We start from the raw sequence: 14782 nt of genomic DNA on the forward strand, positions 1-14782 counted from the left end.
TCCATCGGTTACGGGAGGGGAGCTCTCCATGCTGAAAAGGTAGCATTTGTTGAAAGGGGATCCGGCTGTGTTTAACACGTCCATATATGGGCAGGGTACTCTCGTTTGGCCTATTTCTTACCAATTTGGAAATGCATGCGAGGCTTGGCGAAAATAAAACTCCCGTTGCCATGGAGATGGCAAGGGTTTGGGGGCACATTACTTTAGATAGAATCGGAAAAGTTTGTGTTGTGGAGTTCAAGCTAACTTCATGCGTGTCGACTCATATCCTGAAGTTGGGAGCAGTTAATTTGGATATGTCGGGCATCTGAAGAAATTCTTGTGTTTCGCCAGAAAATGCGAGAGGATACTTTGAGAACGGAAGGATGTGTTTGAAGTTTGGCCTGGGATTATTCTGAGAGTGTGGCCATGTCTCACAGGCGGAAAAGTGCCCGACCTACGAATAAGCATTGGCGAAATGGACCTCACACCTATGATCACTCTCCCACACAGTCGGTAAGTACCCTACTATCAACACCGTGTCAGGCTGAAATGTACATGATATGCACATCACGTGAAATTGACATCACCTGATATTAAGTTGCCAGCGATATTGTGTATATCATCCACGTGATCACGTGTGTTTGGAGCGAATAATAGCGAATTTGATAATCATGAATACATATAATTATAGTATGACATTTATTCAATCTGTGGTGAACGTGAGGTAATTGTTGACATACACACTGTTGAAATTTACAAGTCAACAGCCTGTTCTGTTGTGTTCGTAATGATCGAACAAATAACTACATGTACTAGTAATTGTAATTGTGTACTACATAGGAAATTACGGAAGTTTCTCTGATTCACATTTCGCCATATTAATTTATTTTGAATTATTTTCAATTGCTTGAAGTTTAAAAAATACGGAAACTGAATCATTCACTATGACGCCACCAGTCCGCACTCTTCGAAGCATGTATCATTGAATAACACGCAGATACTACAACGCACGTGCACTGAGTTGAAAAAAAACCCAGGAAGCCAATAGCAGGATTATTTACGTCTATACTAGATGTGTAAGGTTATTTGTTTATGTCCGTCTACTTGCCAGTACCTTCTAGGTGTGTTTGCAATGAACTAAATTCATCGTCATCTAAATATTTAATATTTAAAGCATTGTAGTCGAAACTGTAGAGTTTTTGTCAATATTCTTGTCAGTTTGACTCAGTAACCGTTTCACCAGAAGCATTTCACCCCCATCTGGTATCTGCTATCACTACTCCCACAAATATACTTGACATTTTTAGGGGGAATATATCAATATAAAGTAATCTTTGAATTTATTTACGCTGTTAAAGGCATGAACACCTCGAGGCGTTTAGTGCACGTTTTATTTTTATTGTAAAACATTTAAAATCTGGTTGTGATCGAGCTCGTTTGTTGTGTTTATACCATGCCGATGCAAGACGTCCATTCATTGTTTACAATCCCCCACGCTGGAAAAGCCATGGGGTGCGGCCTGTCAACCAGGGAGGGGGTGATATGTGCATGTGGAACTTATCAAGCGGTCAAGGGGAAATGGCAGGGAATTAACCTCTATCGTAAAAGATCCGCTATGTCAATTAAATTACTGCGTCACTTCTCCATTTCCAATTATGCCTCCTGTCCTTTAATGTTCCCGACTTGCAGGTCTGTGCCATTCTGACGGAAAGTGTTTCGGTTCAACTTCCGGCTTGTAATTTAAACCTCTAAGAAAATAATCCAAAACACGAAAAAGGTTACATACAAAATTCCAACGAGGTCCGTTGATAGGGGCGACCTGCGGAGATGTTCTGTTTCCGTTCCCAACAGTAATACTATGAGATAACTCTCTCTGTGCACTTCCTTATAAGGGAAGCGCCGACCCTGGCTCTATTTCATCATATAGCATCGGAATGCACGCAGGCACTTATAGCAACTGGTTTATAGTCTATTTATATTCCTCTATTTATGAACTGCTATTTGAAAGATGTTTACCTACTCGGGAAATTGGCAAATTGAATGTTCGTTTTGGGCTGGGCTGGCTGTTGTTTTGTATGAAGCATTGCTCATGTTAAGCGGCGCTGCTTTACAGGGTTTAATTATTGCTGTTAATTAGTTGGCAGAGTGTACGAATACAATTCTTCTGTCTTCCATTGCAGTGCTACCTATTTCATTGCAAAAAATTGATTTTGTTTATTATTAAATCGCTTTGTGTGTGAATAATTTTGAACGAGGAGAGCAAAGGTGAGAGTTGAATTTGAGGAATATATTTCTGTAATGAGTTTGCTCTGGCTTTGATATGCTAAATGCCTGAACAGGGATGGTATCACAAATTGTAATTAGTTAATATAGTGTTGAGTCATACATCATTATATTTGTGTCAAACCTAGAACACATCACAGTTGTCGATATTTAAGAGAGAAGCAGGCATTTAACACATTGTGTTATGTGTTCTGTTTGGCGTATGTTGGCCTGCATATATATAGGTTTTGTGAGGTACGTTACATGTGTATGGCGATAACTGTGTCCCTGGACAATGTCCAACACCGCCTCGTTGTTGCTGTAACCAGACCCTCCATCACATCACACAACCCACTTCATGTATTTTGGTGTTTGTGTGCTTTCCAGTCTACATCGTCATAATCTGACAACCATTCACAACCCCACACATCACAACTGCTACAGTAAAACACTACCCGCAACATACCTGGAATATTGCACCGTGCGGCGTAAAAGTACGCTCACTCACTATAGCAAATCACGGTGGAAAAATACATTAGGTTTGTCTTGTCTCAGAATCTTCTTTTCTTTATATTTTGATTTCTTGAGGTTATTATTTATTACTGACGAAACAGTGACACAATATGATTTCGGCGTCGAGGACCATGGTGCACGGCAGTCCAAGGGACACCCTCGGTTGTTAATGGAGTGAGATAAGAGGACTCTGACTTAGAGAGGTTGTCGAGTGGGTAAAACTGTAACTTCTGCACGCCGAAGTCCTGGGTTCGATACTCCATGTGGGAAGTTTATGTAAACCCAGATGCCAGTCACATGCGAAGCAACATCCACGGGTTCCACCGAGAATCAATTGAAACAAAATGCCATACTTGTATCAGATGGTCACTCATTATGTCCACGAAAACCCGCTGTACATATAAAAATGGTTCAGCATATTTTCACAATTCGAATTAATGTTTCACATGGAAATTTGATAAAGGGAGTGCTTCGCTGTACGGGTGCAAGGGCGTTCCTATCGACTGCATCAGTGCATATGTACTCCGACTGTTTAGAGATACAGTTAGATGTAACGTCAGTAACGTTTTGCTCCAGAGAAAATCTGGTCCTAGTAGAGTGAGTATTGTTTTGTGCCGCTTTATGAAGATAAAACCATGGCAGGAAAGCTCACTCGCTGGCAATGTTTTTCGAATTTAGTAAAGGCAACGTTTTCCTTTCCCTGTAAATTATTTCCAGTGATGTCAAATATTGTAAACGTCTTTAGGCGTATGAATACGTTGATGAAAGAAAGCGACTTTTTTTTCAAACTGTGTTTATAAATGATAGGCAGTTACTGTGTTTCAGGAATTAGTCCCAGAAGGATATTACAGATATTATGTTACTAATCACGCCTTAAGAGATTGTCCGTCACGGTTGAGTGCTGTATCGCGGAAGACATGCTTGGTAGATACAGAGGCAGCTCTGTGAGGATAAAGAGAATGTTCCTATGTCCCAGAATACATTGTGGGTTATGTAGTGGCGGCTGATGATGTCATGCCTCATCTTATTATTATGACAGTGAATCCTTTTTCATAATTGACTTTCCACCGACGTACACTCTGACAAATGTGAATAAATAACTTTAAAATCACAAATATTGCTTTCTTCAAGAATTCGTTACTTACAAATCGAAAGTACGTACACTGCCGTGAAAAGGAAACTCGCATCCATGTTAATGGTAATAAAAACGAAACGAAACAAATTATGTGTATTTTGGATGGCAATGTATATGAGAATTATAGTAGTGTTTGGGACCTTCAGTCGGCGCGCGGACTTCGGGGACTGTTTTCGACTAGTAAAAGTCTGGAGAACGTTTGACGTATCGGGGTCATATTAAGACATAGAAGTCTGTTGGTAGTTATTCATGCTCTTATAAATTCTAGGACTTCTGTTCTCACACGACTAATATGTACGTGATCTCACTTTAAGCAAGTGGGTTTGTTTAAAATCGCCGCTGTTAATTCTGAAGAAAATGGGTACCCGGTGGGATAAGTCATGTGACCATTAACCGTCCAGCGTCCCACAGGCTATTGGGGGTATTATTGGGGTAATAATGTTTATTATGTTGTGTACACTTAGAGCAGTGGAGTACGTCGTGGAGTACAACGCTATAAAAATGGTCAATTATTATTACTGTCACTGTAAACATCAGTCACTTAGTATTGTTAAACCTAGTATTGTTGTGTTAAGTAAAGTACCTGGCTTGAGTCTAACGACACTGTGAGCTGCATTTTCAATGATTCAGTTAATGGATGTAGTAGACATTTATGTTTTGGCGAGACAGGCGAGCAGTCATTGTGCTGACACATTATGAAACAAAAGGGATTCGCACTACAGTCGTGGGTAGTTTCGACAAAGTTAGGCAATTCTTTTCGTGCGTAGCTTTTCGATTTGTCGTATCCAAAACATAACTAGTTTGAATGAGTGAATTAGTGAGTGACTGAGTAAGTGATTTTAGTTTAACGCCGCACTCAGCAATATTTTGAAAATCATGAAATTTAAAAGATTGTCCAATCCACCTAACAGTAAAGGTTTGCCTCGTCTTTGATGTACTAGTTCAGTCAGTTCTGCTGTTTTGTCGTTAGACTTAGCCATCAGGTAGGATTTCTTCATAAATCTGACAGCACTTTCCCCAAGGTTTTTTTCCCAACATCCAAAAGTTTGCTAAAGTGTTTAGCAGCTCTCGTATTGCCGTGTTCAGATGCATATTTTGCAACTTTTGCCCGAGTCTCAGGAGAATAGTGGTTATTACTTCTTTTTCGCTTGACTTCGCGTCGAGTTTTCGTGTTGTCAGGTGTAGAAGAATTGTCTTGTTCACTTTAATATGTGATTGGATTTACTTCAGTTAGAACTTTCAGATGCAAGTAAGCTTTGAAACTGTCAAACTAAACTATGTTTTGAGAATTAGGCAAAAATATCGTGACGCAAAAACGTCTGTTGGTCGCCACTCGCAAAATATCGTGACGCACAAAAATCGTGATTTACAGTATATGAAATTCATTAGTGCCGACGTACACTTGCTAGACAGATCCGGGAAACAAGCACAATGTTTTGAATAATGAATAAAGGATAGCATATGAAACGAATCTCGTGGCATACTTGCCGTTTGAAGAATCATGTCCCCCTATCTAGCGGAAAAAGTCCAGGTTTAAGCGGTGTTGTATAGTCTGGCAGAAAATGTTTCAGGGCGGTGTTTGGTAACTTTACTTGAAAACTATAAGTGCTATCCGTTTCCAGTTTGGTATGAGGCTTTATAATTCTTCAACCATGGAGGGTTTTAATTGTCATAATTTATCACTCGATAATAAGAAAGTTGTCTATGAGAGCTGTCATCATTTCAAGTCACAACACCACCTCACGTGTCAAGGGTGTTGAGCTACTTACCGGAACAGCGACCCGGTCATGCAAATAGGCAGGTCACAGGTCAAATCCTTACGTTATGCTCGGCAGACCATGTCACGTGACTTAAAGCACGTGCATTTTGCATTCGTTAACGGTGTCAATACCGGTGTAGAGCAGAAGGGGTCATCTCAAAGTCAAATATGTCACATAATTTATATGATGTTTTCAAATTGCCATTGCGATGTCTTTTCACGCACATGTAAATAACGGAGAATTTTGTCTAGTTTCCATGAAAATTGAGCTGATTGAGCTTGGAAGTAGTTAGGGGACAGGTTTATTTTCTAGACATTATTCACAGTCCATTAATCACATTTCTGTGAAACTATGCATGTACACATTACTGAAGTGGGTCTTTGGTTTGTATTTTGGGGGTTGATCACTTACTTGTTTTCCTCGAATTTTTCTAGATTTTTCAATCACAAAGCATATCTTTTTCGGACAGGTCAGAATCTGATTCAATTAAGATTGATGGGATGGTCTCTTCTCTAATAGCATCTAGTTTCCTGTACTCATTTTCAACTACCAATACATGTTTGACACAGGCTTCCCACCGACTGATATCAATTTCCCCTATTGCCGTGTGAACAATTTTTTCAACGTCAGATAACTTGAATGTCGTGTTGTAGCGTGATACCTTCCCCTTGATATCCCGCATATCAGTTCAATTGGATTCAAATCGCAATGATATGGCGGTAGTCGTAGAATCTCGTGACCGGCGTTCTTCAACATATTGTCGATGTCATAGGAAGGTGGTGGTTTGTGCTGTAACACAAGCTCATACAACACTGGTTTCGTTACTTTGTCAGGTCTTACGATGTTGTTTCTGACAAGCCATTCAATAATCTCTGCTGTACGACAATTGGATGTTGGACACCGATTGTCGGACTCACGTCAGTTGTGGTATGGAGCATTGTCCATTACAACCAAGGACATTTCTGGAAGGGCTGTGATCAGTTGTTCTTCTACATACTCTGTAAAGCCCCGTTCATTTCCGTATGGTAGTCTCTCCCGTCGGTGGACTTAGATTTAAATACCTAATCACACCCAGGCAGAAATCCTTTGTGTGAGCCAGCATGCAGAATTATAAGTGTCCGTCCTCTATCAGCTGGTCAGGATGCTGCTATTGGTAAGATCCTGTATGGGAGGCATTTGCCCATGTCTCGTCTAAATACACCGGTTCGTAACCATCATCGCATTTTTTTCTAATTGTTCTCAAGTAATTTATTCTTGATTTTACGATGTCATGCCGTTCACGCATGGCGAGTTTTTATCCCCTGAACACCTTTATATTTGTAACCAAATTCCAGCAACAATTTGCAAATAGCATAACGAGAGACATCAAGCTGGCGGTCTTGAGCAAGGATTTGTTTCAATCGCCGTACCGACACATGCTCATTTTGACGTGTTAGTTTTCTAATTGTGTCTCTGGCAAGCCTTTGATCAAAACTATCCAGTTTTAATTTCCTACCAACTCTTGAGATGGTCCCTGGAATGTCCGTAGACGAGGCATGGATAATTCCTCTCAACACGCCCTTTGAGAGATCCAAGGCATATTGGGTCCGTTTGAAATACTTTTCAGGAGCTACAAATGGACGACCCCTTTCACTTTCTCATTTGAAATAAATATAGATTTTTCTAATAATATCTTTTGCGCCAGCCGACAAACTGGATGTGGACATTTCCCTATGTGTAGATGTGTGTGCAGTTCGTGCAATGCACGTGCTCGAATTCACGTGACATGATCTGCCGAGCATAACGTAAGGATTTGACCTGTGACCTGCCTATTTGCATGACCGGGTCGCTGTAAGTAGCTCAACACCCTTGACACGTGAGGTGGTGTTGTGACTTGAAATAATGACAGGTACTATAGACAACTTACTTATTATCGAGTGATAAATTATGACAATTTAAAATCCTCAATTGTAGAAGAATTATAAAGTCTCATACCAATTACAGTTTTCAAGTAAAGTTACCAAACACCGTTCTGAAACATTTTTTGCCAGACTATAGTTGGTGCTGTGGTTGGTGCAGTGGACCATTTTACACACGATTTACATTGGACTCCTTACATTTGATCAGTTGCCGTGCCTTCCTTAAGTCTAACGTTTCGACGCGGTAGAAAGGTTGAATGTGTTTAGCAAATATTCCAGCAATATTCCAGCAACATCACGGCGGGGGCCACCAAAATGGGCTTAACACATTGTACCCATATGGAGAATCGAACCATGAGCATCGGCGTGACGAGCACATTAACCGCTGGGCTACACAACCGCCATTCTCGCCCCAGAAGTTACTAGTCATATCTTCCTACGTAGGAAGATATGACAAGTAACCTCTATGGGAAGAGAATGCCCCACTGCCCCGTCTTTAAGGGCACGGAGATAACTTTCTGCTTTATACAAGCTACATACGTAAACATATGCTGGACAAAATAAGTTAGAGATATTGGTATTTTAATGATTGATATTTCATCAGTGTGTCAATGAATAAATAGATCATTATTCATAATGTCAAAAATTTACATATATCCTTAACTATCTTTGTCCAGGATATATTTCCTGTTATGTACTGTTATATCGGCTTCATGGAAATGTATGTTTCCAACGAAGGATACAATGGTGTTTTTGAAGACGCTATATAACGTCTTGGCCTTATTTACTGGATACAAAAGGTTTATAAAAAGTGTGTAAGTTCCAACAATTTAAACTGCCTCGTTGTTCCTTAAGAGATTAGACTCTCCCTATGTTTCTCCGTGTTACACACCCCGCCATTTCTCAATTTCTTCCAAAGAAATTGAAAATGCTTGAACATCCATGTTTTCCCCGCCACTGAGAAATTCATGTCCTTATGTAAGAGAAATTCATGTCCTTATGTAAGAGAAATTAATGTTTATGTAAGAGAATTTCATGCCCTTGAGTAAATATCCCAGTGCAGATTCATCTTTCAACATCTTGTTATATTTAAAATATTTGATATAAATTTACAAATAAATACGGATAGCCCGATATGTTATTTGATGTTTCAGGCGTGTGAGGACGAGGGGGAGGAGAGGTCCTCTCCTGCTCCACACCCGGGACAGGCCATCGAGATACCCTCCGACATATTCAAGGACTTTGAGCAGCTGAAACACGTGACGAACCTGGACACCACCACCCTCATGAGGAACCTCCTCAACGACTATCACAGGTCAGTGGACACGAGATGGGCAGAGTGGCTTCCCTTAGGTACTCCAGGATGCTGTATATGATCATAGATCGAAACCGGCTTGCACGTTATGTTTATAGGTCTTTCATCTGTGTTCGTAGGTTTCACCAAAGACGTAAAGTCACTGGGAAATAACTGAAATACTGCTTAAAATGACTTCAAACACCATGAATACGTGCAAACACCTAGTTGCAGGTACAGGACGTGTAATGAACTTGGACAAAGTACTGTGTGTGCCTGTCCACCCAGCTGTGGAACTCGTCAGAATGAGAAAGCCACAATGAACTCGGTGCGCCTAGAGGCATCAAGAGTTGTATACTGAGACTGAAAATACGATGTGCCGTTGAGATTGATATCCCGTGAACAAAGGGAGAAACTAACAGCGCCTTGTGCATGTACTAGTTGCGTTGATGTGTTCGCTGTTCGCTATATACATATCATATGATGATATTTATAATCAAATGACTTCTTGACTTTACTTATATATAAAATGACAGCAGCCATATAGGTGGAATACTGCAGCTTAAAACTTAATTCACGCACTCACTAGCTGAAAGCTTGTACCAATGACTTGTACTCTAGTGACGTCATCTTACTATGACAACCCCAGTGACGTCATTGTACTGTGAAGTCAGTGAAGTCATCTTAGTGACAAACCCAAAACCCTTATCAGCTGACGTCATCTTATTATGACAAACCCCCAGTGATACCATCTTATTACAGCAAATCCAAGTGACGTCATATTACAATGACAAACCCTTGTGACGTCATCTTACTATGACAAAACCCACCCCCAGTGACGTTAACCTACATATATCTCCTCTTCTTCAGATTGCCAGCACGGTCGTCATGGCATAGACCTCACGTGGAGGAGAGGCAAAAAGAGAGTCCCGCGTCACCAGTTGTGGACGACAAGCAGGTTATGAAGGACTCCTCCGAGAGAAGTATGTTTGACTTGGAGGTGAATCACAGCTCTCCGCTCGTGGATAGTGGCTTTGTAGATCATGGCTGTGACAGCCCTCTTGGATCTGGCACAGATCAGCCCTTGGACCTGTCAGTTGTTGTGAAGTCGGAACGGTCAACCCCAGATGATGGCATAGGTCAAGACAAGAAGACCTTTGCTGGGCAGCTAGAGAGAAAGCTGATTGGAGGAGAGAGGGGTACAGCTTCTCCTACAGTGTCGTCTGCGTCTGCTTGTGTGATGATGACGTCACCGGTAATGACATCTGACGTCATCATGTCTCACGTTTCCGGTCAAGGGGGGCTAGTTATGACGTCTGCCATGCCGAACCAATGCCGGGTCGTGATGTCATCGGCCGTCCCTGGCACAGGAACATTTTCCCTGAGCGGTGACAAGAATGAGTGTAACATTATGATGCCGATGCAGATGTCAATGCAGTTGCCGACAGTCACCAACGTTGAGGGTGGCCAAGGGGTTATGACGAGCAACATCAATGTTGAAACAAGCAGTAGTCAGCAGATAGTAGCAATCCCCATTCTCCAGACAGTACCGGTCCAGGTCCATGCAGCTCCAAAGTCTCAGCCTCAGCAACCTGCGCCTCCGCAGCCTCAGCAACAGCTCCAGCAGTTTCAGCTGCAGCAACAGCCCCAGCAACCTCAACCACAACCACACGTCCCTGCCAGGAGAGGTAGAAAACCAGGATCAGTCAATAAAGGAAATAAGACATCCAAACCAGCGAGATCAAATGAAATGAAAGTTGTCGCTGAGAACACCATGTTTCCTGGAGTGTATACAAGTATTCTGAAGCTTCCTTGGAGCCGTCGATCTCGAACCAAGGCTCATCTTCCATCGCCTCCAGTTCCCCCTCCAACACAACCCTCTATGACTCTTCTGCCAGTTACTTCAGCACTGGAATTAGCAACGTCATCAGCACCAGCAACCTCAGCAACCCATTCACCATCTACAACACAGTCTGTGATGATGGTGTACCCTAATGCTACGATATCTGCTTTAGGTAAGCCAGTCCGGAAAAGGGGCCGACCTCCCAAGCTTCCTGTCCTTTCCCACCTTCTTGCCGAGAAGAAGCCCAAGAAGGACCACCTCTATACACCAGTAGCAACAACCCTCCCTAGCCAATCTGCCTCCATATCCGCCGATGGGTCAATGCTGTCAATACTCAGCACTCACAGCATTGGAGCGGACACTTCAAATGAAGATGATAAAGTAAAAAAAAATCAAACTTTATCTGAAACCCAGGATTCAAAGTCCTTTCAGCTCGATACGCCAGACCAGTATTCCACCCCAGCATCTCAACACACTGAAACCCCAGACCAAGGAACTTCGACAACCAAAGGGTCAAACGGTGCAATGTTTCAGGAGATGCTCCTGTCTTCTAAGTCACTGATCAACATCAAACCAAGAAAGCGACAATCCAGCAACCTTATAAAATCAGGTGAGAACTTCATATGTACATCTTTCAGAATAAGACCCCGAGGATCAAGATACAAAGCCCATACGACTTCACTAAAGACTGCTCCTGAACAAGCTAACCCTGAACCTGACCCATCTCCACCGATCAGCACTTCGGACATGAACCGCACATCGCCAGAACCTCTGGAAAGGGTGACTGTGTCTCCCACCTCGACAGTGGATGACTCCCCTCTGTCAAAGAATATGTTTCACGAACTGTACCACTGTAAAGTGTGCAATGAGATAGTCCCAGCAGATGAGAAACAGACTCACAAACAACAGCATGTTCCGGTGAAGTTCTTCTGTTTGACCTGTGGCTTGGAATACTACAGTTTCCTTCAGGGCAAGGCTGGGGAGGACCCGGATGCTCCTCAGAGCTTTCAGTGTGAGCGATGCAGTGAAAACTACAACAGCAGTTGTCACCTTAAAAAGGAGTCATTACAATGTGATCTGTGTAACGAACATTTGAAATCTTTCTCCGATCTCAGCGAACATAGGAGAGAAGTACACGGCGATGGGAAGAGAGTGATAGATCAGTATCGCTGTGACGAATGCAGTAAGGTGTTTTTTACTGAAAAGAGTCTTGATGCTCATAAAGAAACCCATGAAGAGAAAGAGAGAGGGTATTATGAGGACGAAATGAATCCGGAAGAACTGGAACTAGCGAAAGAGTTTTCTAGTAAGAAGGAATACACGTGTGTGTATGATGGATGCAAGAAGAAGTTCATGAAGAAATTTCACCTCCAAGAACACATTCGTGTGAAACATTTCAACATCCGGGCATACCGGTGCTCGTGGCCCGGATGTTACAAGGAGTTTGCAGCTGAGCGGCATCTTAAAGTACATTTGCTGATTCACAAGGATGAAAAACCGCTGAAGTGTGACTTCTGTGACTATAGGTGTCGTCAGCGAAACGCCATGAACTGGCACATGCGCAAACACCCGGAAGCTCCTTACAGATACCGGAAGTTTGGAATGCTTTCCGGGTGTGATGACTGAGGGCTATGGACTTGTGTGACTTTGACTCCAAGGTGTTCATATAAAACAGTGTGGATTCTACAGGAACATTTTTCATAACATACCTGTGATCAAATTATATGACCAAAACTATGTTGTGCTTCAAAACATACGTAAAGTGTGAAGTGTCATTAGATTTGAAATAACTTCGGGTGTTACCTTTTTCTCTGGATGACCCTGACAATTCTCACTTCGGTGAGTGAGTGAGTTTAGGTTTTCACCGCACTCAGCAATACTCCAGCCATATGGCGGCGGTCTGTAAATAATCGAGTCTGGACCAGGCAAACCAGTCATCAACATCATGAACATCGATTTGTTCCGTATGTGAAATGGCACACGTCTAACATTAATTACCAGATTCCATTTTTGTTTCATTTCAAAGAATTGCCTGGAATTGATTTCATTACATTTGATTTTAGAAAAGGGATTTTTTTCAAGAAGACAGTATTAACGCAGTCAGAGTTACACTCCACGTCTTTTTTTGGATCATATTCCTCGGGGAATCAAGAACAAGCATGTAAATTAGTGATCTCGTCAGCTCAAACAGGCCGCTGGAAATAGTTTCCTACTTTCTCATACTCCCTTAATATAGTCATTGGTTATACATATAGATCTCATATGCATATCGGCGCGTGCTTGTTTGTATGTGTGTGTGCGTGCGTACGTGTGTTGTGTGTGTGTGTGTGTGTGTGTGTGTGTGTGTGTGTGTGTGTGTGTGTGTGTGTGTGTGTGTGTGTGTATTAAACATTGGCAACAGTTTTCCCCAAAATAGATCCAATGAACTTAAACTAATCCCTTGTTTCAATTAAAGTTACATGCAATCCTAAAGCATCCGTCCATGACATCCCTCGACAAATGATTACCCAAGCTGCCGTCCATGACATCCCTCGACTAATGATTACCCAAGCTGCCGTCCATGACATCCCTCGACTAATGATTACCCAAGCTGCCGTCCATGATATGTCCCGACAAATGATTACCCAAGCTGCTGTCCATGACATCCCTCGACCAAAATGATTGCCCAAACTGCCATCCATAATATGTCCAGACAAATGGTAAGCCTATCTTCCGTCCATGACATCCCCGACAAATGTTTAGCCAATCTACCGTCCATGACATCCCCCTCTCTCTCCCCACCCAGCTACATTGTAAGCCCAACTTCCGTCCATGACGCACCTTAAAAAATGACGTGATAACCCTAGTTTCCGTCCATGACACCCCTACAAATGGCATGATACGCCTATCTTCCGCTCTTGACGTCATCCAGTAATTAACATGGTACGCCTATCTTCTATCTTCCGTGTTTATGACGTCCCCCAACAAATGGCATGGTAAGCCGATCTTCCGCTCTTGACGTTCTCCAGTAATTAATATGGTACGCCTATCTTCTGTCTTCCGTGTTTATGACGTCCCCCAACAAATGGCATGGTAAGCCTATCTTCTATCTTCGGTGTTTATGACGTCCCCCAACAAATGGCATGGTAAGCCGATCTTCTATCTTCGGTGTTTATGACGTCCCCCAACAACTGGCATGATACGCCTATCTTCTATCTTCGGTGTTTATGACGTCCCCCAACAAATGGCATGATACGCCGATCTTCTATCTTCGGTGTTTATGACGTCCCCCAACAAATGGCATGATACGCCTATCTTCTATCTTCGGTGTTTATGACGTCCCCCAACAAATGGCATGATACGCCTATCTTCTATCTTCGGTGTTTATGACGTCCCCCAACAAATGGCATGGTAAGCCGATCTTCTACCTTCGGTGTTTATGACGTCCCCCAACAAATGGCATGATACGCCTATCTTCTATCTTCGGTGTTTATGACGTCCCCCAACAAATGGCATGGTAAGCCGATCTTCTATCTCCGGTGTTTATGACGTCCCCCAACAAATGGCATGATACGCCTATCTTCCGCTCATGACGTCATCCAGTAATTAACATGGTAAGCCGATCTTCCGTCCATAACATCCCCACTCACACCATGTGACATGGTAAGCTATGTTCTATCTTCCGTGTATGACGTTTCCCCACCCCCACCCCCACCCCACTACCCCGACACATGGTAATCATCTGTCCGTATCAAAATTCCAGATTACATTAAGATTGACACATACATATGCAGTTAAATCACAATGTCACAATGTAGCAATACTACGGCAATGTTGATTCATTACATCGATTGTGTACTTCAACATATATTTTGAGGGCATCTTTGCAATCCGCTTTTTGGGGTAATATTCTGAAGAAAATAGACAAATTATGAACAATTTATCTATCATTTTGTATATTTCAAAGTTATTCTTTACATTTCATTGCCGTTGGCTGTTTCAAGTGCCCCGGTATTGAGAACGATGTGTATATTTTTACGTTTGTATATGGCGAATATTGGGGTTTCACTGTTTTCAAACTATATTCTTACACGGTCGGCGAAAAGTGCAATGTAT

General features: G+C 42.2%; 1 protein-coding gene across 1 annotated transcript; it reads left to right on the forward strand.

Moving 5' to 3' along the window:
- The first annotated feature begins 408 nt into the window (after positions 1-408).
- Positions 409-14420, forward strand: LOC137268960 (uncharacterized). Its single transcript, XM_067803585.1, has 3 exons — positions 409-495; positions 8705-8865; positions 9715-14420. The coding sequence occupies exons 1-3, from the start codon at positions 409-411 to the stop codon at positions 12311-12313; spliced, it is 2847 nt and encodes a 948-aa protein (XP_067659686.1). The 3' UTR covers positions 12314-14420.
- The last annotated feature ends 362 nt before the right edge of the window (positions 14421-14782 follow it).

This window comes from Haliotis asinina, chromosome 16 (genome assembly GCF_037392515.1).
Source record: "Haliotis asinina isolate JCU_RB_2024 chromosome 16, JCU_Hal_asi_v2, whole genome shotgun sequence".
In the NCBI taxonomy this organism is placed as follows: domain Eukaryota; kingdom Metazoa; phylum Mollusca; class Gastropoda; order Lepetellida; family Haliotidae; genus Haliotis; species Haliotis asinina.